This window comes from Drosophila miranda, chromosome XR (assembly GCF_003369915.1).
Source record: "Drosophila miranda strain MSH22 chromosome XR, D.miranda_PacBio2.1, whole genome shotgun sequence".
Taxonomy (NCBI): Eukaryota; Metazoa; Arthropoda; class Insecta; order Diptera; family Drosophilidae; genus Drosophila; species Drosophila miranda.
Window position 1 is genome coordinate 9,914,340 of NC_046674.1, and position 27,998 is coordinate 9,942,337.

At 46.8% G+C, this 27,998-nt stretch overlaps 3 protein-coding genes across 8 annotated transcripts; 2 read left to right on the plus strand and 1 right to left on the minus strand.

Annotated features, from left to right (window-relative positions):
- Positions 1 to 746: 746 nt before the first annotated feature.
- On the plus strand, positions 747 to 8,218 carry LOC108153239 (fibrillin-1). Of its 4 annotated transcripts, none has more exons than XM_017283077.2 (10): positions 747 to 914; positions 1,512 to 1,662; positions 2,431 to 2,616; positions 2,683 to 3,558; positions 3,621 to 3,746; positions 3,818 to 6,388; positions 6,455 to 7,476; positions 7,532 to 7,634; positions 7,694 to 7,887; positions 7,996 to 8,218. In XM_017283077.2, the coding sequence occupies exons 2-10, from the start codon at positions 1,608 to 1,610 to the stop codon at positions 8,110 to 8,112; spliced, it is 5,250 nt and encodes a 1,749-aa protein (XP_017138566.1). In that variant the 5' UTR covers positions 747 to 914; positions 1,512 to 1,607; the 3' UTR covers positions 8,113 to 8,218. The 4 variants fall into 4 exon arrangements, with proteins under 4 accessions (XP_017138566.1, XP_033243368.1, XP_033243367.1 ...); XM_033387477.1 differs by lacking the exon at positions 747 to 914 and adding an exon at positions 1,074 to 1,142; XM_017283078.2 differs by lacking the exon at positions 747 to 914 and having other exon boundaries at positions 1,166 to 1,662; positions 3,818 to 4,786; positions 5,369 to 6,388.
- A 1,008-nt stretch (positions 8,219 to 9,226) lies between these two features.
- On the plus strand, positions 9,227 to 11,830 carry LOC108153240 (protein henna). Its single transcript, XM_017283079.2, has 5 exons — positions 9,227 to 9,362; positions 10,203 to 10,875; positions 10,937 to 11,199; positions 11,268 to 11,497; positions 11,554 to 11,830. The coding sequence occupies exons 1-5, from the start codon at positions 9,333 to 9,335 to the stop codon at positions 11,714 to 11,716; spliced, it is 1,359 nt and encodes a 452-aa protein (XP_017138568.1). The 5' UTR covers positions 9,227 to 9,332; the 3' UTR covers positions 11,717 to 11,830.
- Positions 11,831 to 12,574: 744 nt separating this feature from the next.
- LOC108165370 (circadian locomoter output cycles protein kaput) lies at positions 12,575 to 27,835 on the minus strand. Of its 3 annotated transcripts, XM_033386476.1 has the most exons (8): positions 27,471 to 27,835; positions 20,799 to 21,124; positions 16,787 to 16,947; positions 16,532 to 16,713; positions 16,248 to 16,464; positions 15,827 to 16,180; positions 14,468 to 15,099; positions 12,575 to 14,409 (listed from the first exon to the last, which is right to left on the minus strand). In XM_033386476.1, the coding sequence occupies exons 2-8, from the start codon at positions 20,834 to 20,836 to the stop codon at positions 12,805 to 12,807; spliced, it is 3,189 nt and encodes a 1,062-aa protein (XP_033242367.1). In that variant the 5' UTR covers positions 20,837 to 21,124; positions 27,471 to 27,835; the 3' UTR covers positions 12,575 to 12,804. The 3 variants fall into 3 exon arrangements, with proteins under 3 accessions (XP_033242367.1, XP_033242368.1, XP_033242366.1); XM_033386477.1 differs by lacking the exon at positions 27,471 to 27,835 and having other exon boundaries at positions 16,787 to 16,935; positions 20,799 to 25,980; XM_033386475.1 differs by lacking the exon at positions 27,471 to 27,835 and having other exon boundaries at positions 20,799 to 25,980.
- Positions 27,836 to 27,998: the final 163 nt, after the last annotated feature.

The following is a 27,998-nucleotide window of genomic DNA, read 5'->3' on the forward strand; positions in this document are numbered from 1 at the left end:
GCGATTGTCTAGCGTTTTTAACCGCGCATGCGTTTGGCAAGCGTTTAAAAACGCATGCAATTACCAAGAAGCGAGCGGCTAGAAACGCTCCAACTGAAATGAATGAATGGCAAAGCCTTCATTAGAAGAAAAGCATGGAATTGAAACGTGTGGAATGGCCCAATAGTCAGCGACATTAAACACGTCCAATTGTCTGTCAATCCACGATTCAATCCCATGGATCGGATCGGTCAATTATGTACAGCCTTAAACCATTTTCAGTTGTTTGAGCCATAAAACAATTTGTCAATCAAATTGTAAGCTATAAAACACCGAGGTCCGAGTTCCGATGTCCGAGGTCTGGCCGCACAATTGGAACTGTGGATGGAAGATCGAAGGGGATCTGGAGGGATAGCGACTGCTCTCCACCCATATGGGAACGAGCCACGTTCGGTCTGTGAGCTACTTAACTATATAGGTTCTATACGATACGGGTTTATTTTCTATAGAATAACATGTTTGTTTGGCTGGCCAAATAAGTCGAAGAGTGCTGCGAGTGTAACACACCTACGCGGTGCGACTTTCGTATTGTATTTAATTTTGTTTAATTAAAAACAATTTACAATTGGCACCGAACTCAGCTGAACAGCCCAGAACAGAACAGAATAGAGCAATGCGAGGCGAGGCGGCGCATTTGATTCAAGATGATTAAGTGTTTTATTGATGTAATGGAATGTTAACTAATATTAATAATTTTTCTAGACAAGCATTTCTGACAGCGCTGAAGGAGGGATCATCGGATCATCGGATGTCTGCGATCAAGTTCAATGCAAAAGCAAATAACAGAAGCATCTGGAACGGAACGGAACAGCACAGAACAGAACGGAGCCATCAATTCTGGTGGGCCTATGCTAATGACAAGTCTTCTTCCATGGGTAAAAATAGTTTCCTTCTCCCAAAGAGGGACGACACTTGTGCGCTCTCGCACTAATTTACTTTATGATAGTCATGAAATATCAGCGTATATACTATAAGTATACATATGTATATACATACATCTATCTTTGGAGACAGAGAAATTCGGTGTGTTCCGTGTGCTTCCCTTCGAGAAAAGTAGGAATCTCTTTGGCTCCTCAGTCTTGCCTTGGCTCTGGTCGGAAACGGTGCGTTCTCTTCTCCCTAGGAAATCGGTTCTTGTCTCCTTCAATCAGTGAAAATAACTATACACCACATACATATGTATATGTAGAACTTTTTTTTTTAATTTACCATATCATAAATGTGGAATAATCCCAATGAACTCCAATTGTCAAAAAGAAGTGTTGAATGGTCATCTTCTTGAGTTCCAGCAAATATTGTCTCCCATTTATACGTGTATATAGAAAGTGTTGAACATGGGCTATTTATAAAGCCGCCTTAATCTTAATGGTTTCTTTGCATATATACTTTCATCTCTTGTCCCATAAATATGTTCTGAAAGGAAAGCAAAGACAAAACGTGAAATTTTATTAATGACTTCTTATTTATAAAAGAAAACCGAAGAAGCACAAACCCCGACGAGTGAGTGAGTGGAAAGGTGTGAACCGCATAGAGTCTACAAGGATCGTGTTCGTGTCTAGGGCGGCAATATGTGGGCGGTCAAATATGTTTTATGTGCCCTGTCATGCGTTGCATTTGCTGCAGGTAAGTGTGGGCGAAAAGTTAAGGAGAAAGTCACGGAGGAAGGCAACTTTATGAGGCCATATTTTTGGGTAGAAATTTCCCTATTAGAAAAGATTCAATCATTTTCATTAGTGGAGGAATTCTAAGAAATTTTGTGCATCCAAAATATGCCACTTTCATTTTCAAAAAATTCAACATTTTCAGATCTTCTAAAAATATGAACTTTTATTAATGAAATTACCATAAAACAATCACTTATATTTTCCATTTTAATAAATGACATTTGTCCCTTCAATCTATATGTACATATATATGTAAATCCATAAAAAACGAACACGAAATTGCCTTTATGATCAGTTTATGGTAACAGCTAATGGACCGTACTATACACATATGTATGTATGTACGATTTTATGACACCTTTTCTTTAGAAAAATCTTAGGGAAGAGAAAATGAGTCATTGCCAGCACGCGGCCCCCATTCCACTAACAAAATAGATCATTTAATTACCGGCCGGCATTCAGAAATGAGAAACATAAAAACTGATCGTAAATTATCGCAAACGAAAAGCCAAAAAGAGCACCAGAGCATCTAAGAAAATGTTGAAAAAGAAATAGAAAACTTATAGACGACAATGAAAAGTCTTTTGGCAAAGATTCAGATGATTGTTTCGGTTAGTTTTATGGCCCCTCTCCATAACTATCCGCGTGTCTCCGATTGTATCTGAGAGTGGAGTGTGAGAACAGCTGTTTGAGAGATTAACCTACATGTGTGTATGTGGCCTTTCAGCGGCACTGGAGGACTGTGAGGTGGCGCCATTGGTGAGGCATGCCACGGCGAAGATAGCATTGAACGATGACACAATCACTGCGATATATACCTGCAAGGCGGGCTTCGATCTGAGGGGATCGGCGGAGCTGATCTGCAACTCGGAGACCGACAAATGGCAGGGAGAGCCACCCAGTTGTGTGAAGGGTAGGTTGGAGAGCAATGCTTATCCTTTTTGATCTCTTTTTTCTAATGAGACTTATCCGTTTACAGCTTCCGCGGTCTCAGAACGCAAAAAGAGGGTTTTGGCCATACCAGAGGAGCCCAAGGTCCCTCTGCCCTTGGCTGCGATTCTAGACTTGAGCTGCATCGAGGCAAAGGTGATGGCCCCAGAGATCAGCCACGGACTAGTGGTCAAGTACGAGCGTCGCCGCCGGGGCGAGAAGATCTTCCTTGTGGCCTACTTCGCGTGCAATGAGAACTACGAGTTCGAGTTTTTGGAGACCTCAGCGATGTACTGCCACGACAAACAGTGGGTGGGCGAGCTGCCCACCTGCATTCCCCAGGTGGAGTACACCGATGGGGATGGCGGAGATGGTGGGGATCTCGAGGGCGAGGACTACGATGAGTACGAGACCATCACCAATGACGATGACAACGACACCGACAATTTGGTTGAAGAGGAGGCAAAGGTGACTGAGAGTGAACCGCCGCCACCACCTCCACCACCAGTCGAAGAGGAAGTTGTTGAGTCCGTGGAGGAGTCTACACAACCAACAGGACCTGTCAAGGCTCCTGTAGAGGAGCTTCCAGTGGAAGTCGAACCACAGCCAGAAGTGTTGCCAGAGTCGATCGATGAGCCAAAACCTGAACCGGAAATTGTTGTACGCGTCGATGAAGCAGAGCCTGTTGAAACTCCCCTTGAACCTGAAGTCAAGGTCGAAGAAGTAACAGAAATCAATGTGGTGGTTGAGCCCACGAAAGATCCATACACACCTCGATTCCTGGACGAAGACTGCGGTGAAGATCGCGGTGGATGTGAGCACATATGCAAGCGCCTCTTGTATCCAGACGAGAACGAACCCGTCCTGAAGTGCAGCTGCCGGGAGGGCTATACCTTAGATCCGAGCGATTACGTCAGCTGTCTTGGTGGGTATCCTGGTTCTTATCCTTATATATCGACGTCATTTAAAGTCCTCCTCTTTCCCCAGATATCGATGAGTGTCAGGAGTCGAATGGTGGCTGTTCAGAAATCTGCAACAATCTGCCGGGAAGCTTTCAATGCGCCTGCCAGAAGGGCTACCAACTAGATGACTCAACGGGAAAGTCCTGCGTGGGTAAGCACATAATTTTGATATCTGCATACCATACCTTTCTTGTATGACATCTATTTCTGAATCTATTTCAGACATCGACGAGTGCACCAATGCAGAATTATCTTCAGATTGTCAGAATGGTTGTGAGAACTTGCCCGGATCATATCGCTGTGTGGTGGCATTGGTCACCCAAGAAGAGGCTGCCATTGAGACTGCATTGTCAGAGCCCACGGAGGAGGATAACGAGATCTCAGTTGAGGAAGTATCGCAGCCCAGCCCTAAAGTGCAGTGCAACCCTGGGTTCCAGCTCTCGCCCGATGGCAGCGAGTGCCAGGACATTGACGAGTGCGACATCGACGATGGCGAGGACGAGGAGCATCCCAAGCCTCGCTTCTGCCAGCAAAAGTGTCAGAACACCATTGGCTCCTATCGCTGCCACTGTCACTCGGGCTACCATCTGCTGGAGGATAAACAGAGCTGCGCCCTCGACGGCTGCCAGGACCTGGACAATCCGAAACTGAATCGCACTCGCTGTGCCCACGAGTGCGAGAACCTGCCGGATGGCAACTACAAGTGCAAGTGTCCTCAGGGCTACGATCTGGCCGAGGATCAGCACAGCTGCGTGGTGGCCGAGTCGGCCTGCACCACGGATAACGGCCACGACCGCTGTCGTCCGGGCAGCTGTGTGCCCAACGAGGATAACAGCAGCTTTAGCTGCCTCTGTCCGCCCGGTTACACCAGCGAGGTCTTCAGCTGCCAGGACATCGACGAGTGTGCGGAGGAGAGCCATCTGTGCAGCCACAGTTGCCTCAACACAGATGGTGGCTACCAGTGCCTGTGTCCTGTCGGCCTGACCCTCGTGGAGGAGTTCACCTGCGTGGCCGAGGATCTGTGCGAGGTCAACAACAATGGGTGCGAACAGATCTGCCTCACGGCTCGTGGCGGTGCCTGCTCCTGTCGCGACGGCTTCCGCCTCGGCGCGGATGGCAAGGGGTGTCAGGACGTGGACGAGTGTCAGGTGGAGAACGGCGGCTGCCAGCAGGTGTGCCGCAATCTGCCAGGTTCGTATGGGTGCGAGTGCTCGCCGGGATATGAGCTGCTCCGGCTGGAGGGGCTTCGCGGCTACTGCTTTGACATTGACGAGTGCGCGAGGGAGATGCACAAATGCCATGAGGAAATGCTTTGCGAGAACCTCAATGGTTCCTACACCTGCCTCTGTCCAGCTGGCTATGCTCTAGGGCTGGACAATCACATCATCACATCCACATCATCATCCGAATCATCATCCACATCACCGCCTAACGACTCATCATCATCTGAACCTTCACCCTGCCTGGACATTGACGAGTGCTCGCTGGCCAACGGCAACTGCTCGCACTTCTGCTTGAATCTGCCGGGGAGATTCCAATGCGCCTGTCCCCTGGGGTATGCTCTGGCCGAGGACGGGCGCACCTGCCAGGACATCGACGAGTGTCTCCATGGCAATGGCCAATGCAAGCAGCTTTGCCTCAACCAGCCAGGGGGCTTTGCTTGCGCCTGCGAGTCCGGGTTTGAGATCACGCCGGATGGCTTTGGGTGCTTGGACATCGACGAGTGCTCGCAGGAGTACGGAAACTGTAGCGACATCTGCATTAATCTTCTAGGTACCCATGCGTGTGCCTGCGAGCGGGGCTACGAGCTGTCCGAAGATGGAAGGAGCTGCCAGGACATAGACGAGTGTGCCGGTCTTCTCTCGGGCGGCTGCACCCACGAGTGCATCAACAAGAAGGGCAGCTTCGAGTGCGGCTGCCCCTTGGGCTACATCCTCCAGGAGGACAATCGGAGCTGCCGCCCCGCCCTGGTTGGCTGTCCTCCTGGCAGTCAGAGGACCTCCACCTCCGATGGCTGCGAACCCATCAAATGCGGCCTGGGCCTCCTGCTCGGCGCCGATGGCAGCTGTGTGGACGTCGACGAGTGCCAGTTGAACAACGGGGGCTGCTCGCATCGCTGCGAGAATAGCCAGGGCTCCTTCAAGTGCGCCTGCCCGGCCGGCTATCAGTTGGACAGCGATCTCAGGACGTGCCAGGACGTGGACGAGTGTTCGCTGGACAAGGAGAACTGTCTAGCTGGCAGCTGTGTCAATGAACCAGGCGGTTTCCGCTGCGAGTGCTCCTCCGGCAAGAGACTCTCCATTGATGGAAGGACCTGCCTGGATGTGCCTCAGCCACCAAGGGCTTCGCCTCTTCCCGAGCTACCAAGAGCAAATCCGTTTCCCACATTTCCCGAACTACCCAAAGCCCGTCCAGAAGAGCGACTGCCGCCTGCTCTTCCCGTCTTACCAAAAGCAAACCCATTTCCCTCATTTCCCGAGCTGGGCAAAGCTCCAAAATATCCTTCTGCAGCTCCAGAAGCACCAAGGTTTCCTTCTATTGAATCAGTGAATACCAGGCTTCCGCAGATTCCCTGGGTCACTCAGACACAACCCCAGCCACGGGATGCCTGTCCACGCTTCCAGGCGCCGGCGAACGGCAAGGCCCGCTGCAACAAGTATCGCCACAAGCGCAAGCAGTTCTACAACAGTCGCTGCAGGGTCACCTGCAATCCGGGCTTCACCCTCCAGGGATCGGAGATCAGGAGTTGCGGATCCGCTGGTGTTTGGGAGGGTCAGGAGAACAAGTGCGTGCGTAAGTATCAGATAGAGGATCCAATCACCCAATGAATCGATCTGTGATAACTTGACTTCGTTTTAGCTCTTGTCCAGCGTCGTGTGCAGACCCAATCGATATGTCCTGCCCTGAAACAGGCCCGCAATGGTGTCATCTCTCCTGCAAGCTGTACACAGGGTCCTTCCAGCTTTGGGGCCATCTGCCACCTGCGGTGCAATGCTGGCTTTGTGCCTACTGGACCTTTGCTGGCCTCCTGCATGGCCCTGCAGGGCTGGTCCTTTGGATCTGATCTCAACTGTCAGCCGTTCGGCAGCAGCTTTTTCAACAATCGACTGCCCTGGATCCGATCGCAATCTCTGCAGAATATACCGTCAGTACAGCAGACAGCCACAAGAGCTCGGCCCTACATCAAATGTCCCGAGAATGTGGTCATCCTTCTGCATCGCGGTGAGGTCAAGGCTCATGTGACTCTGCAGAGGCCTGAGACGAATCTGGACTACCGAAATGTGGCTGTTTTTCCCGCCTGGGCCAAGCAGCTGGAGGCCCACCTTCCGGCTGGCGTCCACAAGATTGGGTTCCGGGCTCAGGACCCACAGACGAGGCAGAGTGCCGCCTGTCAAACGATCATCACCATCAAGGCGGCGCCAACGACAGAGTCCAATTTGTTCACCTTTTCCTCCGCTCCAGTTCAGAGTCATTCAGGGTTCTCCAGACCTGCTGCGTTTCCCACATTTTCCTCCCGGTCTTCAGCCCCTGCCCCCGCACCGTTTCCCACATTTCCCACACGGAGTACAGTCCGCCAACCAGCTGCATTTCCGACATTTTCCAGGTCCGCTCAATTTGCCAGACTATCTGCACTTCCTGAACCATCGACCCCATCTAGCCCCGCATCCTTCCCAACACTAGACTCTGTTCAAACGTCAAAGAATCTCATTGGTGTCGCTCCTGAGCGCAGTGAGAGCTTCAGGGTGGACCTAGGCTCAGATACATCCAACTATTGCCCACCCTCGATTGAGGTTCATCTGAAGGAGAATCAGAATCTGCGTTCGGTTGTCTGGGAAGAGCCCCGCTTCGAAGGCAAATTGTTGAAGATCTTCAAGTCTCATGTAAGTATTCGAATCGAAACATACTATAGAATATGATACGATTGACTTCTTTCAGTTTCCTGGTGCTTTGTTTAGGCTGGGCGATCATGCCATCAAATACGAGGCAACCACCACTGACGGTGTGACCCTCAGCTGCAGTTTCCACATTCATGTCAAGGGTAAGAGATCTCCGGTTTTCTTTTTAGAAATTTCAATATATACCACCTCGTTCTTTCAGCTGCCAAGCCCACACCTGCACCTGCACAACCAGAGATTGCCTATCCCGAATCCGAGTCCGAGTCCCTGTCCCTGAGTTCAGCGCCAGCACAACTAAGGGAGAAGCCTGCCACCAGCGGCAGTCTGTTCGATGGCCATGAGTCCTATGTGGTCTGTCCCGACAAAGAGCCCGTCCGAGTGACGGCCCACCAATCCGTAAGTGGGCCAAAGCCAAAGTCAACGGCAAAGCCAGTAATAGGAGCGCACCAGCGAAGGTTTCCATCTGTATCTCATTCGAATGCATCTCGCTTGTGTATTTTGTAGGTCAACCTGCCCGTGGGCTGTACTCTGAAGAACGTGCGCCCGCAATCGAGTCCCCAGACGCATCTGAAACGCGGCACCCTCACCTCGCTCTGGCATAGGTACAATGCGAATTTCTAGAGCCCAGTACTTGGGGTATAAGCTATCTACTCGTTGAGCAATTGAACGAGAAGAATACTATTGGAGGCGCCATTTATGCAAATACTTTTTATATCTTTTTTTAATGCCTAATTTAAATAAATAAATACTTTAAATGTATTTTTTGGGCAATCTTTTATTCATTATTATTCGTATTGTTGTTACAGTTCTTGCAGATAAGCGGAAAATTAAATGGGTTACTTTTTGGGTCTTGTAAACTCTTTAAAATATTGCATCATCTTTTGATTGGGGTTTAATCTGAAGTCTGTAGTCTGTATGGCATTCCCCAACTGAAATGAACTCTCAACTTTTGTTTCCCCCAAAATATCACATACAATGGGACTATCTGATCCACAAGCTATTACAAATGGGTTCCACAAACCAGAATGATTGTTATTCCTTTCTGAAATCAGGTGAGTGGACTCGATATTTATGAAATGTATTTGTAGAACAGTAAATATAGCGCGTGCCAAGCCCCCACCTCCAACTTCACATCCACATCGACATCCACAGCTACTTCTAATTTATTATTCACTACAAAATAATTGCCCAGAAATGCCGTTGAACTCGTTTGGTTAGAACCTGTCGGCATGTCACATTATGAAACCATTTAAGATTATTCAGTTTTCAGTTTTATTTTCATTCGTTTTGCGAAAACAAAAAATAGAAACTAGCCGAAATAATAATAATGTCTTGAAAATAACATGGACCCCAGCAGAGCGATCAAATCGGATTGGGAGTATTTATATAGACACATATGTATATATGTAGCATACTCGAACTGTAGGCAGAAAGCCAGCTCGACCCTTAGCAGGGGCATGAGATGTTAGACGATGTTAGGCCTATCTATCGCAGGAACTGATAACCCCACAGCCATAGCCATAGCCATAAAGCAGAGTTAGTGCTGCGATTGGACCGCATGTGGATGCTATTCCAAGATCGCCCGTTCACTCGCCCGATTGATCGCATTATTATTGACTGGTTTCCACTCGGTTTTCGTTTTCGTCTCACTTCTCCACGAGACTGAGATTATCTATGGAACCCGTGCGGCTTGGGGTCTAGCAAAAAAAGTCTATTTAAGCGCATGATTAACTGAGAAATTAAATCAGTTTTAAATCGTGTGCTGAGCGGTGCGTTCGCCAGTTTGTTCGGTTGTTGTTCCCCATCTCGCAGCGAAGACAAAAGAGAAGAATCGTTTCAAAATGTACCAGCGTCAGGTCTCCTTTGATAAGGTTCGTTCCTGTACATCATACGTACATGTACATGAATATATGTAGAAAGTGAACCGCAGAATAACAATAATAATAATAATAGCAATAACAAGTATATATTTTTTTGTACCCGACTTGAACTTTTGCTAACCTTGAGTGGAACCACAAAATATAAGAAGTACTCGTATTATTCCAGCCAGTGAAAACAAAGTTTATTTTGAGGCAAGAAAGCGGATCTATAATCAACTCGAGCTTCCATCAAATTGGGTTAACACTACAGATTGCCAGACAAAGGAATATTTATAGAACAGCCTATTAAGTGTGACTTTTTTTCTGGAGTTTTTGCATCAAAACAAGATCTACCAAAGTGGAATATTTATAAGAAACTAGATCTAAGCATTCTCGTATCTTGTGGTATCAGAACCTCCATAACAATCTTCTCCGTGCCTCATCAAGTTCTAGGCGAAACCCATGGCTATCCATATGCTCTGAATGCCATTGCGGTCAGACCTAAGCCTTCGAGACTCGAGAAATAGTACATAGATACACCTACTAACTAATTTCAATGATGCAGCAGTCTGTGGAAGCTCGTGGGGCTTCGGTTGAATAACTCGCCTTGATTTCGGACCTGGCTAACCTTTGCAATTCGATCCTCGTTCTGAGCAATTGATTGTATCGGCTTACAATAGTGGGGTATTGATCATCCGCTGATGGTCATGAGGGATGAGTAGGAATGAGAGTGTTTCCCAGATTGTTGCATCAGTCTGGGTCACATTCTGTGTCAATCAATGGGAGGGGATGTTTTTCCAAGCGATAACGAAATAATGAAAAGCTAATGAAAATCTTTCCACTCTCCATCAGCCAACGCGCATTGAGGATTCGGCGTATATTGCCGAGGGTGTGGATATTCAGGAGGCCAGGAATACCTGTCTGCTGTTCTCGCCGAAGGACTCGTCTTTGTCCAGTGGTGCCCTGGCCAATATCTTGGCCATCTTCAAGAAGCACGACATCAATCTGGTGCACATTGAGTCCCGCTCCTCCCTTCGTGTCCCTGGCTATGAGTTCTTCGTGGAGTGCGACGGCAAGTCCGGGGCCCTGGGCAGGGCTATTGAGGATGTGAAGGACCAGTGCAGCTATTTCAATATCATTTCGCGTGACTACAAGGACAATGCCACGGCAGTGCCTTGGTTCCCACGGCGTATACGCGATCTGGATCGCTTTGCCAATCAGATCCTCAGCTATGGCGCCGAACTGGACTCCGATCACCCCGGATTCACCGACCCGGAGTACCGCAAGCGCCGCAAGTACTTCGCGGACATTGCCTACAACTACAAGCATGGCGAGACTCTGCCCCATGTAGAGTATTCCAAGGAGGAGATCGAAACCTGGGGCATTATCTTCCGCAATCTCTCGAAGCTCTATAAGACCCACGCCTGTCGCGAGTACAATCATGTCTTTCCCCTGCTGGTGGACAATTGTGGCTTCAGGGAGGACAATATCCCACAGCTGGAGGATGTCTCCAACTTTTTGAGGGGTGCGTTTTCATAGACACTGCATAGAGGAAGCTTCTACAATTTTTGGCTCTCTATTCCCAGACTGTACTGGCTTCACCCTTCGCCCTGTGGCTGGGCTGCTCAGCTCCCGCGATTTCCTCGCCGGCCTGGCCTTCCGCGTCTTCCACTCCACTCAGTACATTCGGCATCCCAGCAAGCCCATGTACACCCCAGAGCCCGATGTCTGCCACGAACTGCTGGGCCACGTTCCACTCTTTGCCGATCCTGCTTTTGCCCAGTTCAGTCAGGAGATTGGCTTGGCTTCCCTCGGAGCACCAGATGATTACATTGAGAAGCTCTCAACGGTAGGCTACACTCTCTACTTGCCTCCCCAATTCCCAATCTCTATTAAATCATCGTTTGTAACTATTAGATCTTCTGGTTTACTGTGGAGTATGGCCTGTGTCGTCAGGAGGGTGAGCTGAAGGCCTTTGGTGCAGGTCTGCTCTCCTCCTACGGCGAGCTGGAGTACTGCCTGACGGAGAAGCCCATGCTGAAGGACTTTGAGCCAGAGGTGACTGGTATTACCAAGTATCCGATCACACAGTTCCAGCCCCTCTACTATGTGGCCGACAGTTTTGAGAGTGCCAAGGAAAAGACTATGTAAGTCGATCCGACTTTTTTTTTTCTTTTGTTTTGGCTTATACTTTCTTTTTTAGTAAATTTGCCAACTCGATTCCACGTCCGTTCGGTGTCCGCTACAATGCCTACACGCAGAGTGTCGAAGTGCTCGACTCGAAGCCGCAGATATCGAATCTGATGAACAACATCAACTCCGAGTTCCAGATTCTTCAGAATGCCATTGCCAAGCTACGTGTCTGAATTCCATTCTATTTTATACTATATACTCTACTATACTATACTCTCTCTGTCTATAGATCTTTAGGATTTTTGTGTATATTTGTATATGCTAAATAAATAATTACGAAAAGTGTATCCGTTTTCTGGACTTTTATTATGCTGTCGTTTGATTTGATTAGCTTTTTCACACTGCTCTCGTGGGGAACATAGAAACATCTAGTTATATACAAATTAGTTCTAGATCACCATCTATTATCATCATCGTATGTACAGGCTTAAGCAAGTTCCTCCTACTTGTCCTATAGGTATGTACAGAGCTTAAACACAGAGTTAACTAATTAACTAGAGTTATTAAGGTAGTTGTAGTTGAGTTTAAGATAAGTTACAAGGTTTGGCTGCGTGTGGAAGTTCAAAGCTGAAGATCGAAACATATTCGGACAAGCTTTTCCAACAGAATTGTATATAATATGTTGTTCAATATTTTCTATATGTACATAGGTATATTTCAATTGCTGGAAAAGCTCTGGCATGAGGAGAACTTATCGGAATATGCTCACAGCAGAATAAATGTCAGTTGCAGTCTCAACCTGAGTTTTTAGATATCTATCATCTATATCGCATCTTAAACAATAAATTGACTTCAGTAGGGAAGCCCAGTCTTGGAAATGATATAAAATTGGATTAGCAATGCTTAAATCGTTATCTACAATAATTTAGGCGTACGTTTTAGGGTTTAAGGTTCGATTAAATATCAGAGATCCCTGTTTGCGCCGCAATGGCACTTACTGGATAATGGTGGCTTATGGAAACGATGGGCACTTCTTCCTACTTGCTAGCAAAAAAATTGACTTATGGATACATATTTTGAGAACGTTACTATTCGTGCATACATACATACAAACACACACACACACACACACAATGTAGTCCAAATCCATCTATAAGTAGAACAATACCTAGTCTGTTGAGATCTACAACTAGTCCCAAAAGGAGTTCCACGAGAAAGTTCGATAGAGAGACAGCTAGTTAATACACAGATGCACAAGATACTCGTATAGGGGATGGGGGGGGAATCTTATAGGAGCTTACGAACTAGGGTTCCACATGTGTTATTGACTTCCGCCAGGGGCTGTGTTTGATGCATCGAATAGATTCTGTGATTGCTCTTGCGACATTTGAAAGGGCAATATTTCCAGGTCGTTTGGCAATTGATTCTGATTCTGTAGGTGGGCGACGAATGGATTCGAATGGTAAAAGCTGCTCGACTCTGGTAGCTGCTGCTGGTGTTGTTGTTGTTGCTGCTGTTGCTGCTGCTGCTGCTGTTGCTGCTGCTGCTGCTGTTGCTGCTGCTGCTGCTGTTGCTGTTGCTGTTGCTGCAGGAGATGTTGCTGCTGCAGCTGCAGATGGCTACTGCTGCTGCCCATCCTCATCTTGTCTTCACTCTGCGTCTCGGAATCGTCACTGATGCCCATGTGGAAGTTGACCGAAGGGCTTGTGGCCATCTGCATATACGACAACAAGGAGTCTTCGTTGTGATTCTGTGGGGCAGTCGAGCTGCTGTTGTTGTTGTTGTTGCTGCTGCTGTTGTTGTTGTTGTGGCCGATGATGTTCTGACTGCTGTTGCCGTTGCCATTGTTAAAGCTGGGATGGTTGTTGTTGTGGCTAGAGTTTAGTGCAGCTGGAGGCTCGAGAGATTGCAGCGGCGACAGATTGAGAAAGGCATCAATGTCCTCTATGTCCTCGCGCGACAACATTTCGTTCTGCTGCTGCTGTTGCAGCTGCAATTGCTGCTGCTCCAAAAGATGTTGCTGCTGCTGCATTTGATTCTGATTCTGATGCTGCTGATGGAGATTATGCTGCTGCTGACTGTGAAGGTTCTGCTGCTGCTGCATCATCATCTGTTGGTCCTGCTGGTTCTGCATCTGCTCCGAGTTCAGCGCGAATCCATACTGATTGAAATGCGGCTGCACTGCATTCGTGCTTGAGAAGTTGAATGCGCGCTGCTGAACGCTGGCACCCGCCGCATTGGGCATTGCAGTTCCCGGTGTCATGGTGCCCGGTGTCATGGTGCCCGGTGTCATGTTGCCCGGTGCCATGTTGCCCGGTGAGAGTCCCATCTGCACCACGGGCTGGAAGTACGTATAGCGGGCTAGGAGCAGCTGCTCCGACACAATCCGCAGCTCGTCCTGTTGCTGCATTATCAGCTTCTGCAGCTCGTCGTGTTTGCGCTGCAGCTGATCCTGCAGCTGACTCTGCGTCGGCGTCATCACCACACTTCCGGGCAGTAGTTCCTGCTGCCCTTGCCCTTGATTCGGCACAGCCAGCGGCGAGAGGACAGGGACTGGCGGCACCGGGAACGGCCCTATCACTGGCTGCATGGGTATGGCTGCCAGGAACTGCTGCGGTTCCAGAAAAGTAGGCGCCACGAGCTGGGGGCTGGCCAGAGGATAGGGGGACTGCGGAAACGCGTTGCCTGCCATGATCTGTGCGGGTCCGATAGGCAGCATGGGCACCAGCTTGGGCGGCCCCACGTTCTGTTGCAGCTGCTGTTGGATCTGCTGCTGCTGTTGCTGGAGGTGTTGCAGATGTTGTTGCTGCTGCTGTTGTTGCGCCTGCTGCTGTTGCTGCTGTTGCTGCTGCTGCTGCTGCTGGTGATGGTTATTATTATGACTTTGACTGTGATCACGAAGCTGTGACCGCTGTCGTTGACTTTGCTAAGGATACAATGGCCAGTGTAAAAGAAAATCAAAGTTTACTTCACGCTCTACTCACCGAACTCGCATGCGTCAACACGGAGTGCCTGCTGGCTCCCGACTGTCTGCTGGTGCCTGATTCCGTAGACATTGAAGTGGAATCCGAGTCATTGCCTCTGTTGTTGTAGTAGTAACATTTCCGTTTGGCTTTTGGCGAGATACCCGTAGAGCTAATGTTGCTATAGCTCGAGGCGGGCCTGGCTATTTTCAGAGGATTTGCTTGGCAAGAGCCCGATGCTGCCGCTGCCGCTACCGTCACCGTCGCTGACCACATGGGTGACGACTCCACTGCGGGTGAGGTGGCAGCCGTTTCATTGGTCAATTTAGATAGGCTATTGTCCAGCAGATTACTCTCCAGATTCTCATTGGCCAGCTCCAAGTCTCTCAGCGTTGTCGTGGCCGTCGCCGGCTTGCTGCTGCTGGCCGTCGAGGTCTGGGCCTTGCAGTCCTTGCTGCTCGCCTGCTGGCGCTCCTTCTGAGTGTGCTTGATGACCTCCGCATAGCTGACAACATTGTGGGTGCACACAACGTAGTCCGGCTTCGTGTTGAATTGATGATAGCTTACAAAGTAGTCCGTTTGCAGCCATATCCATTGCTGGCCCTTGGTAAGGAAGCGGTAATAGCAGGATTTTCCCTCGCCCGTTTGTCGCACTGGAGAGGAGGGTAAAGAATTTAGTATAAGTTTTGAATCGTCAACTTCGAGTGTAGAAAGAGATGTCCAATCATAAGTTTATATCCTTTTAATATTGTTTTAAATGCTTTTGTTTTTATTAAGCCGCATTCAACACGTGGTTACAGTTGGGTGCTGCCAGATCGCTTCGATCGCAGTCAAAACAAAAGACAGCTGGTTGTGGGAATATAAGCGTTCAAGCTTTGCAATTTGTTAACCAGATATGCCCTGGCCCGTTTTTCGCTTGAAGGGCAGGATAGAGACCCTTGCCATAATGCGAAGGTAATCATTAGCAACCAATCACAAGAGACAGGTCAAGAGCCTGCCAGTCGCAGCCGCCATTGAATTTTGGCGTAGCCAGATCGCTTTTGTTTGCTGGCAGGGCAGAAACGGATTGGCGCGGAAGACAAAACGTTTGAAACCGAAATCTTATTCGGAGGATTTTTCCGCTCCTGTTAGACGCACTGAGTAGGAGCATAGAAAATATGGCTCAGGTGATTTTTAGTGAAGCTGCAGTAGCAGTTTTCATGGTTAAAGTGTGTTTTAAGTGAGGATTGCGATTCATCGGCCGAGTCAAGGGCTGCCAACTTGACAGAGGTGCATTTTCGAAGGAGCTGATCGATTTTTGGCGCATAAAATGCAAGGATGCAGCAGGTGCACGCGCAAAAAAAGTAAAAAAGTGAAAAAGTGAAAAAAATTGCAACTTACACTCTTCGTGGCACGCCACAATGTTGTCCAAGTCGTCGACGTGATAGTAATCGTATCCGGAGGTGCCCAGCACCTCGAACGGCATGTAGCCAATGATTGGGGGCGCGCGGTGATCGAGAAACAGGAACTTCCACTCCATGCTGTGCTTCGAAGTAAACTCGTTGCTGGTTGGGTCGATTATGCTCATCTCGCGTATCAGCTGCGGGTTCTGGACGCGGCCCGTGCCCACAAATACCAGCTTTCGGTCCACCTCCACGCTGGTGTTCTCACGGAAGATGCGCGGCAGGACGGGCGCAGACTGGCTGCCGCTCGGACTTGCGGAACGGGAGCCCGCCGAGGTGTTGGGATCGTTACCTTTTGTTACATGGAGGGGTAAGTGGAATTAGTAGATGCAGACCTTTGCAGCTGCACGTCTACCTACGAAAGTAACCCACAAATTTAACCAGTTCGTAGGAGTTGGTATCCGCCTTCTCGACCCCGCCGCGCCTAATATGGCTGTAGAAGGATATCTCGTTGCTGGCACTGATTTCCGTCTGCCGGGGCTCGATCACAGGCGGCGGATTGACGAAGACGTTCATGAGGGCCTCGTGGTCCATTTCATAGGCCAGATCGTAGATGTTCATTTTGTACAGGTCTTGCTGGAAAGATTCAAATCGGTAAGTTTCTCCCATTTGTCAATAATAGTCATACGGGTAAAAGACCTACCGGCAAATAGCCCAGCTGTGAGGTAATACTTTCCGAGGCATAGAATATAGCACCCAAGCTGCTAAAGACTATCATGAAACCATCGAGGGACTCCAGCATCAGGTGCGTGAACTCGTCGTTGCTCAGAAACGTGGGCTTCCAGTCTTGTTGTATCTCAAAAACCTTGGATCGGTCCGCGGCCTCTGTTTGAAAGGAGTTACATTCGACATCATACAATAGGCAATACAATATGCTGGTTGAAATCAGTTGAACTACCATTATGATTCCTCAGGAATGAAATGGTTGACTTGAGGACCGTCGACTTGTCCATCTTCCGACCGGAGGTGGATATCAGGGTGCTCAGATCGCAGACCAAAGAGTTGAACTGATCCCGTCGCTTTTTCTCGCTCAGATTCCGTGACTTTCTGCAAAGGAAACTGCGAGTTACACAAAAAAACCATGATAAACATTTGCGGGTACTCATTTCATCATCATCATCATCATCCTCCTCCTCCTCCATTTAGAATCTACGGGTATATAATCTTGTGTTTCCTAATAATAATCCCCGCAAGGGGTCAGGCTTGCAACCCTCAGGTGAGTCGACCGCTGTGTGCCCCACGTGTGCCTGTCCCATTGAGGCATTGTCTGGCGTTGATTAGACATATATGCCCATATGCTATCTCCCCTCATGCATACGTATACGTGTATTCAAGGGAAAAAAGGGTCAGGGGTCGGGGCACCTTTTGTCACTTTCCATTTGTTGCGCTAGAGTTAACTTTTTTCACTCTGGCATTGACATTTGCATGTCGAAAACTGGCTAATATTAATGTGTGGAGTTCAGCCTCAGCCTTAGCCTGTCTGTCATCATGTGGCTTCTTTCTGGTTAAATGTTCTGTAATTGTCAGTTAATCGGGCACTTTGTTTGGACAGTTGGTACTCGTATGCCATGGCGGTTAATATCCCCCCCGGCTTACAGATTGAATTTACTTTTGGAGTCAATTGAAGCTGGAACACAGCTGGAAGTCTATTTGAGTTGAGGAGTTCTTAAGCAGAGTTTGGACATTTATGTGTATTTTGTACGGTGAAAGGGGACTCCAGGTTAAATCTCTGATAAATTGTAATTATTGGCACACTTATAGTCTCTGGCCTTTTGAATATTTTCACACAGGGTTTGGAATACGTTGGGTAAGGAGAACAAATTTATTATAGTTTGTGTAGGCTATACTTAAGAATTAGATTAAAATAAAGTGATGTCTTGACCATTTAGGGCTTCCGCCCTATCTCCTGAAATTGATTTCTGGCTATCTTCGAGCCAGGTCTCAAAGAGTCCTCTCTTCGCCAGTTAAGGTTACTTCTGGAGTACCACAGGGCAGCCATCTACGCCACTTACGGATGATCTTACACTCTGCGTCCAGCCCCCTGTTGGCTCCTTACACCCTATGCGGTGGTTCTCTTGTGAGAATTACCCTAGTTTCATAGTAGACCCCAATTTAGTTTTCTGAACCCATTTCTACTATGGTAGCAGGAACGATACTCAGTCAGTACGGCTTCCCTCCGCCAGAGGGCGCACACTGCATGACGAAGAGTGTGTGAAAGAGACGGCGTGAGTAAGCGCTTGGAAGGCGTTGCGTAGCCACTACAATTTTATGTGTTCCTTTTGGCTACATTAATGATCCGATCTGACAGAGATTCTGCAATTTGCTAGATACGGTTGTTCTCTATGATGCTGAGTTTTTAGTTCTCTCGTATCTTGAATTTGTTCTTTGTGGGGGTGCGGCGACATTTTGAAATACACTTGTAACAGTGTAGCTCTAGGTCTTATAATGTCAGAGATCTGGACGCTCATAAAGACGAACAGACGGACATGGCTCTATCGAAATGAGGTCTATAGCTCTATATCGTGGGGTCGGAAACGCTTCCTTCTGGGCGTTATACGCATCCACTGTCACCACAAATAGAATACTCTTTTTATACCCGATACTCAAAATGAGTATTGGGGTATATTAGATTTGTGGTAAAAGCGGATGTGTGTAACGTCCAGAAGGAATCGTTTCCGACCCCATAAAGTATATATATTCTTGATCAGCATCAATAGCCGAGTCGATTGAGCCCTGTCTGTCTGTCCGTCCGTCCGTCTGTCCGTCTGTCCGTCTGTCCGTCCCCTTCAGCGCCTAGTGCTCAAAGACTATAAGAGCTAGAGCAACGATGTTTTGGATCCAGACTTCTGTGATATGTCACTGCTACAAAAATATTTCAAAACTTCGCCCCGCCCACTTCCGCCCCCACAAAGGACGAAAATCTGTGGCATCCACACCAAAAACGTAGAATTGTAGAGAATGACCATATCTTTAAGACTGCGGAATCTGAATTGGATCGTATTATTATTATAGCCAGCATCAAGAAAACAATTTCATTTTTTCTCGCCCTGTCTCTCTCTAACACACACGTAGCATAGGCGGCTTTGCTTAGAGTAAAACATTAGCGCCTAGATCTCAGAGACTACAAAAGCTAGAGCAACCAAATTTGGTATCCACACTCCTAATATATCGGACCGAGACGAGTTTGTTTCAAAATTTCGCCACACCCCCTTCCGCCCCCGCAAAGGACGAAAATCTGGGGATATTCAAAAATCTCAGAGACTATTAAGGCTAGAGTAACCAAATTTGGTATCCGCACTCCTATTAGATTTTACTATAAAACGTGTATCTCAAAATTTCGCCCCACCCCCTTCCGCCCACACAAAGGACGAAAATCTGTTGCATCCACAATATTGAGGATACGAGAAAACTAAAAACGCAGAATCATAGATAATGACTATATCTATCAGATTGCTAAATCTGGATCAGATCAGATAATTTTTATAGCCAATAGGAACAAATCAATTTGCAGTGGCTACGCAGCGCCCGACGTGACGCTCAGACTGATTTTCTGTCTCTTTCGCACGCACTCTTTGTCGTGTCGTTTAATATTAGCGGCGTCTGCCGGAGGGGAGTTATACTGACTTAGTATCGGGTATAACCGTAGAGTTGCGGTGTCCGCAGCAACTCACAACGTTCCCCCTCGTTGAGTATCGGACTTTACTTTTTGCTCTGCGTGGCGTTAACCGGGTATCAAGGATGCTGGTGACGTAGATACCCCTGTCTTCACGATTCGTTTTAGATCCAGCCGAAAATATACATCGTTGTCCCTTCCGTTTTGTAGATCAAATTGTTCCTTGCATGAACCGTTTAGGGTATTATGCTCGGACTATAATTCCTTCTACCGTATTATATCTACGATCGCGTTTCTCTTATTAAATTACTTATACTACTTACTTATGTTACTTATACTTACTTACTTTTACTATACTACATATCATGCTCGTAATTAGTATCACTATTTGTTTGTATTTCGAATGCATGCTTTGTTCTTTAAGACAGCTATGTTAGAATTTTGCTCGAATATAAGTCTAACATCTGTCTTTCCAGCATAATGATACGCGATCGGTTCGGTTGTCATGCGACAGCGCCAATCGGTCGGTTGGGCGGTAGTTCTTTCCAGACTAAAGAATCCTTTACTTCTCATTAGTCTTTTATATATAAAATTTAAGTTAAGCCGCATTTTAATATACTCAAAGTTGTCCCATGAGTCCTTGGGAAGCCTTGCTTTTAGCTATTTGTATCTACATATCATCTTTTATTGATCCCCATCGCTCTGTGGATATTCCATTACTAATTTGTTAGATTTACAAGAACTGCAATCAGATATGTGTCCTGGATTCGGCACATATTTCGGTTATTATTCAATCGAGTAAAGAGCCAACAGAAAAACTAATTATTGTCTGCACAAATTGAATCGGCACTCGGGTTACCACAGAAGCGTACGAAGGCGCATTGGCTACTTGAGTTACAAATTTTTCTTACACTTATTACCCAGTGGGCCCTCAACTGCTGTTTTCCTATGATTGGGGGGATCCGTGGGGAGGATGACCAGAAATGAAAGCGGACGACAGCCATGGTCTTTAGAGACAATTATTCTTTTATTTGGTGACTAAATTTCAAAGAAAATTGTCAAGAAATAAATAAATTTCACTTCTTCCCCGGGCATACTGTACTGTTCTGTTCTGAGTTGTGGCGTGTTCTCTTGTTCGTCATCTGTCACTTGCAGATTGCACGAGTATCTATTTATACATATACATATAGCCGTCCCGTACTCCATATCCGTAGGAATTCGAATGCGTGGGTGGATGGGTGGGTGTGTCTAAGCGTAGGTGCGTAGGTGAGAGTGAGTAATGTGTAAGGGTTTTTACCTTTTCGTATCATCCTTGTCATCGCTCTCGTCGTCCATTTTTCGTATTTACTGGATAATCCTTGAACCGAACGAATCTTTAAATACGACCAGAAGCGGGCAATAGAACAGAACGATGAGGCAAAGGGGGTTGGGAGGGGGGAGGGAAAACCGAACCGAACTTCTATTGAAGACTTGCACACAAATGCGACAATTAGTTTCTGGTTCACATAGTTTTTTATTATTCTGATTATGTTTATTCGCTGGAGTCTGGGTTCAAGTTTTGGCTCAGGTTATGTTCGCACAACAATTGATTTCCACTTGCTCAGTGTGCCACATTTTGATCAACTGAAAGAATTAAAAAAAAAATATCCATTATATATCCTTCGCTTTGTAGCGCCTTGGAAGTGTTTCCACCGAGTCGTTGCCGTCGCTCTTTCGGATTTTCGAGTTAATGTTGCTCCACGACGCGGACCGACAGCAACAAGTGCAGTTGAGTTTCTGTTTCGGCTTTGGTTTTCACTTTGGGTCTAGTTTCACTCGGTGGCAGCAGCAGCAGCAGCAGCATCCTTCTGCTGCGGCTGCTACTGCGGCCACTGCTGCCACTGCTGCCGCTGCCGCTGCTCTGTGGCAGGCAGAATTACATAAGATGCCACAGACACAATAAGCCGCGCCTGCGCAGGCGCCCCGTACCCGACACGAGCCGAGGCAGGCGGCCAATCTGCCAGCCAGGCGTGCCCCAATCGTTGCACGAACCTGCCATGGTTTGGCGTGTTGCACAGTTGCAACCCCTGAAATGTATGCTACGCTATTTTGTGATGTTACAAAATGCGTACAGCGAATGCCATAACAACCAGTCGCCATCGGGGTGGGGTGTGGTGTGGTGCGGTGGTGCGGGGTGGGGCAGGAACTAGCCAGAAGTGATGGAGGGGTTGAGTGGCGAACTGCCGGAGTGGTTGCATGGCTGTTGTAGATGTGTGGCAGCAGCAGCAGCAGCTGGCCAATTGCCTGGCTGTATATAGACATTGCCTCATGACGCGGCTGTGCCTCGTGTGCCCCCGCACTCGCACTCACACCCACACTCACAACCCCACCGAGCCCTATTTATATATCAGCCACACATTCGCTTACATATTGCACACGTTTTTTTGCATATTCATTTTCCATTTTTTCCATAGTCTCGCATACGGAGGTGGATTTTTCTGTTGCCCTGCATAAAATGATTTTCTTGCACACAGTTATTCCACAATTATTCCGTTTTAATTGCCAGGCTTGCAGCTGCAGGGCTTCCGTGGAAAGTAAAGGAAAGGAAAGCAATTTCTTGCTCAACAGAAACTTGAAAACTTTCGTTCGTTTCCATCAAAATGTCAAAGGTTCTTGCAAGCCTCTGAAATGCACTTTGTTTTCCAATGGCACGGGATAGCAGGGAAACCTTCTTCGATGTCGACAAACAACACGAGCCAATGACGTCGGAGTTGGACCAATTTAAAGTTCATAAATCCAGGATAAAATCAGCCTTTAATTAAAATTGCAAAGCAGCTTAAAATCACACAGAAACACACACGCAAACGCAAATACAGAAACATAGAGCGAGAGCGGGAGCGGAAGCGAGAGATATTCGCTTCTTTGTCGGCATGCAGGAGCTGTAATTAATCCGGTTAGACCCCAAACGCAGCTCATAATTTCCCATATGTCCACACCAAAGGGACACACAAACATTTTAAATACTCGCCACACATCAAAGCCAAGTACCCTGCCCTGCCCGGCCTTGCCCTGCCACCCGTCTCTCTGTTGGCCAAGTGTTTTGCTGGTTAACCGTAAGTAGCTGTTGGCTCTGGCTGTGGCTCTGGCTTTGGCCTCGGACCCCGCTGGTGGCTCAAACTGTTGCCAGAGCCCAGCCCGCCAGCATATAATTGCCAATGACTCGTTTAATGGCTCGTATTGCAATTAGTGCGGTTCGTTTGGTTTTGGTTTGGCTTTAGAGCGAAAAGGTAGAGACACAGCGATAGAGTGTCGGGTATTATGATGATTGAAGGGGTTGCCTTTAAGCTGAGGAATGTGGACTACTGCCAACTCTGTCGCGTTCGATTATAGAACCATTAGTGGCAGTTATTGGGTCAAATATATATTCATTTGGAGGAGAGCAGATCTTCTTACAAAGAAGTATACGTAAAATACTCTGCATGTTTTAATCTTGTGTTCTTTCTAGACTATATTCCATCAAAGTCCCAGGCTGCATATATAGAAATCCTTATAGTGCTAGATTCCTCAATTAACTGACATTTGAGTGGTTTAATGTGTGGGTAAGGGATGGATCAAATGGCAAATACTTTCAATATTTTATTGCCTCGCGAATGGTATTTACATAATAGCTGACGGCTCAGGAATAAACTAGTTTCCCCCAGAAACCAGCTGTAAGTGCTTATAGCAGACAGCTTTCAGAGTTCCCTAGCAAGCAGTTAGCAGTCTCACAGCCACCTCTTTCACATTTCTACAAAAGCGAGATTTTAGAGTTTCAGGGCAGCCAGGTTTCAGAGTTTAATGGCAAGCAGATAGCAGTCTTACAGCCACCGCTTTCATATTTCTACAAAAGCGAGGTTTTAGAGTTTCAGGGCAGCCAGGTTTAAGAATTTCATGGCAAGCAGATAGCAGTCTCACAGCCACTGCTTTCATATTTCTACAAAAGCGAGGTTTAAGAGTTTCAGGGCAGCCAGGTTTCAGAGTTTCATGTCAAGCAGTTAGAGAAATGCCAGAAACCGAATGCAGATCGATTGTCCGCTGTTCACAGCGTCTAAAGAAATAGATATCTGATCAAAGTGTTCCCGCTCTTCTGTTTATACATCTCTTAAGCGATCCGGGTATCGCTCACCACCCAAACGAGATAAACTCGAATTACAAAACAATTCAATGAACTATCTATCATCGACTGCAGAAAGCCCGCTCATTGCTGACAGATTAAACATTTGGCATTGACAGCATTCTGGCTGTTATTTAATTGTATGTACTATATATTTATTTGCAATGCGGAAGCCAATGAGTGGGGTAGAAAAATGCAAACAAATAAAAAGCTCAGAAAGTCGGTTGGTCGGTTGGTCGGTTGGTCGGTTGGCCGGTTGGCGGGGGGAGCTCTAAGTGCGACTGCGACTGCAGAGTGCAGAGCAATGGCAAGGCAAGTTTACTCAACCCGGCCAGGCCCGGTCCGGCCCGAAGATCGTTGACTGACCTACTCACGAGTAAGCTCACTCTCTCTCTCTCCCTTCCGCTGTCCCACTTGCACGCTCTATCTATCTATCTGTGGAGCGGGCCTGCTCTCCCGCCGACACTCTCTCTCTCGCTGTCGCTATCTCGCTCTGTGGGTCTGAAGGGGGAACTAACGTCATTTGATTGCATTTGTAAAGCTTCGCTCGGTTACAAAAATTATCGCATACCCGGAATGTGCATGTGTGCATGCGTGTGTCCCTCTCTATCTGTCTATCACTAGCTCTCCCTCTCTCTCACTCTCCTACTCTCGCTCTCTGTGTGTTTCCCTCTCTGTCCCTGACTCTCGTTCTGTGTGAGTGTTTGATTTCTTTGTCAGTGAACTTGAGCTTTTGCTTCCAATGCTAATTGCATTGCGACGATTACAGCATAGTGTCCATGTATCTGTGTCTCTGCTCGTGCTGCTGCTGCTGCCTCTGTCTCCGTGTGTGCGTGTGTGTGATAATACCCAATACTCATATGAGCCGTTTGTTGTTGTTGTTTTTGCTGTTTTTTCCCATTCTTTTTTGCAGCCATCATCCACTATTTCTATTTCGCTTTCTTTCCTCGACGTTCCGCCTTTTCGCAAAGCTCTGACTTGTAATATTTTTCGTCTCTGTCCAGCTTCTGTCCCTGTCTCTTTCGTTTTAAGCTGTCTGTTGCTTTAAACTTGACTTAATTAAATTGTTCACTATTTTCGTTATTTTTATCTCTTGCCAATTGCCGTTCATTGATTTATTTTGCTAGACAGGCTCTCCCTATCCCACTATCCCCCTATCCCTCTCCCTCGCTCTTACTCTCTATCTCTGTCTATCTATAAGTCGCTTTTTAAGTATATAGTTTATTTGTGTACTGATTTTTCAGTTGATAGGGTTAAAGGCCTTTCCATTTAACCGGTTCTCAAGCAGTTTATGTTTTTCCGAGAACTGTAATTGATTCTCGATAGCTAGGGACTTACTGAAACCGATTTTGGGGCTTGACGTTTGAGGGTTTTCCATCAATTAATAAATCAACAGATGCAATGAGCACTTCATCGACAGATCATCAACTCCTCCACCAACTCATCATTGCTTATGGATTCTGTCTAGGGAGTAATTCTCAAGAGAAGAACATCATTAACAGAACAGAGTAGTCCCCTTCTAAAACCTAACAAATCTTAGCATACGATCATCTTTGGAAACATTGAATGAATGTCAATCCCAAACAATGCATAGATAGGCGTCTTTACATAGAAACTCAACAAAATTCTCCTCTCTCCGCGACATTCCTTCATTTTCTCTGTGTATAAAAATCACAACAAAACATTTATGATGATATTTTTCAATTGCTTATCGCATCATAATTACAAAAAGTGTATTTTGTACAGGCGAAAATCAAGAATACGCCCCGCCAAACCGCAAATAATACCGAGCACCTTTTCGGAATGGCTGGAATGTTATTTAGGAATTATTTAAGCCTCGTCTTGTGCTGTATGCAAGGCCCCGGTGTCGAAGTTGAATCAACTGAAACGTTTCCCTTTTGTTTATAGTTTTTGAGTTGTCAATTGAAACAACGCTTTTTCGCCGAGCTACAGAGAGAGAGAGAAAGAGAGCGGGAAACTGCTGTGTGACTGCCGCATGATCGCATACAGCTGCACAAAATGCACACGCGCACTCACACAACCGTGCCACTCACACACACTAATGCACACACACACACGGAGCGAGTGCTCCTCAGACCTCAGTCAAACGCTGACGATGACGTTTAAAAGACGCAAACCCGCGACGCGAGCGTCCGAGACTTGTCAGCCAACAAGTAAAAAAAAATACAAAAATAACAAATTAAAAACGCATCGATTGTTGCGACTACGTGGGTACCTGGAATTGACATTTCATGAACGAAAAATGCGCAAAACGGGAGGCCCCATCGAAGTCCTTCCGTTTCCTGGGGGAACGCTTTTCCAGAAAATCACGTGGTCCCATACGTGGTCCCATACGTGGTCCCATACGTGGTCCCAAGCTTAAGATGTTCCCCAAATGTTTGATCAACAAAAGATGTACTGTTCTTCTGCCCTTTCCCCCAAAGCCCATGTACCCTGGCACACGACACGACGAATGGCGGGAATAAAAAGAGGCACTACTTTGACAATGAAAAAAACGCCACTACAAAACTGCATACACTCGTGTGGATTGTATCAATGTTTATATACTACATACATAGATACATAGATACATATGTATGTATATCTGTATCTATAATAATAACATTGTGCGCCATAGCCAGAGCCTGGCAGATCCGAACCCAGATCTGTTTCCCTTCACCTGCACACGACTGCCAGATAATTTGGGTGTTAACTTTTGGTTGAATGCACTTTCGTTTACAACAGTTCTCTCTCTCAGTCAGTATGCGGCCTCGGTGCGGCCCGGCCTTATCTCTTCTTTTGGCCAGGGCACTTCTCTAATAGATTTTCTTGGGGCTTGCTGCTTGCTGCCTATGCATTTTCTTGTTGGTTTTTGTTTCACTTCACTTTAATTTTATGGCGCACACTCCACCCAATTTTCTAGCAGTTTCTGGCGCCTGATGGCAGCTGATTTGTTTGGTGTAACACTTTGTTTTTTTGGTAATTAGTAGCTTAGTTAATTAATGGGTTTATAGTTTGGTTAAGCTGCTCTTTGGGCTGCCCCGTGTTTTACCCTTTTTATGGGCCGTAGTGCCATAATTTTTGGTATCGACTTTAATGGCTTTTTGCTTGACGATTGGACGATCGACGGGAGTCCTTTTTGGTGTTTCCTTGGTATTTTTTTGAAAATTTAATTATTTGTTATCATTTTTTTCTGCGTATTTTCATGCGTTTTTTTTATATTCATTCGATTTCTCAACATCGATCACTGTCGATCACTTCTTCACTTTACACATAATTCGTTGACGAATTATTTCATAGCCATTATTACAGCACTTTTGTAAATCACTTCAAAAATTACATAATATTTGAACTTTTTCCCGTTTCTCGGATGTTTCTCCACCTTCTTGCAGACGTTTTCCTTGTCGAACAATTTTTTTGGGCATTATCAGCAAAAAAAAAATAATTTAAGATTCCTGAGAAGCGCAAAGTGGGGGGATGATAACCAAAAATTCGCCCAGAAACAGAACCAAAAAAAACAAACAAAAAATAAACCAAAAACCGAGCTGCAGCACGAGAAGCGACCACGTCGAAAGCGTGTAATTTGCGATCAGGTTACAGACAGAGAGACACAGAAGCAAATCCAGAAAGCCAGAACAAAAACCCAGAGATCCACAGATCCAGAGACAATACACGGCGACGGCGACGACAACGACAGTGTGGAAGTGGAAGCATATGTACGTCAGACGCTGCTAAATCGCATAAATACTTGTAATATACCAAAAAAAAAGAAAGAAATAAATAACTGGGTAAAGCATGCGCCGCACGCTTCAAAAATAAATATAAACTGAACCGAACCGGGCGAATCGGAAACCGTATTCAGGCGGTAGTTCAGCGTAAGTGAGTGAGGGAGTGAGAGGGAGAGAGAAAGAGATCCGCTCGTTGTCGCTGCGCGTGTTGGAATCGAACTGAACGGCGGTACGGCGGTACGGGAACTGCAGTTTCTAAGCTCCATAGAGCCAGAACCCAGAACACAGAACACAGAACACAGAACCCAGACCCAGACCCAGGGAAAAAATACACAAACAAAAACGGGGCAGGCAGGCAGGCAGAAAAACTACCAGTGGATAAACGAAAACTGCGAAATGCAACGAAATGCGAGAGGCTCCCAGGCCCCAAGAAACGTTCTCACACAAACACACACACACACACACACACACTCAGTTTGATAGTGTGCGAGAGAAAGAGCGGGAGAGACCTGAGAAACCTGAGCGACTTTGCCGGCCGGGGCGTATACGCGATATATTCCGAGCGCTACCTGAATGACCGACTGACTGATTGGCGAGCGCCCCTGCCGTGCTATTATTTAATAGTGCATTCCACTCT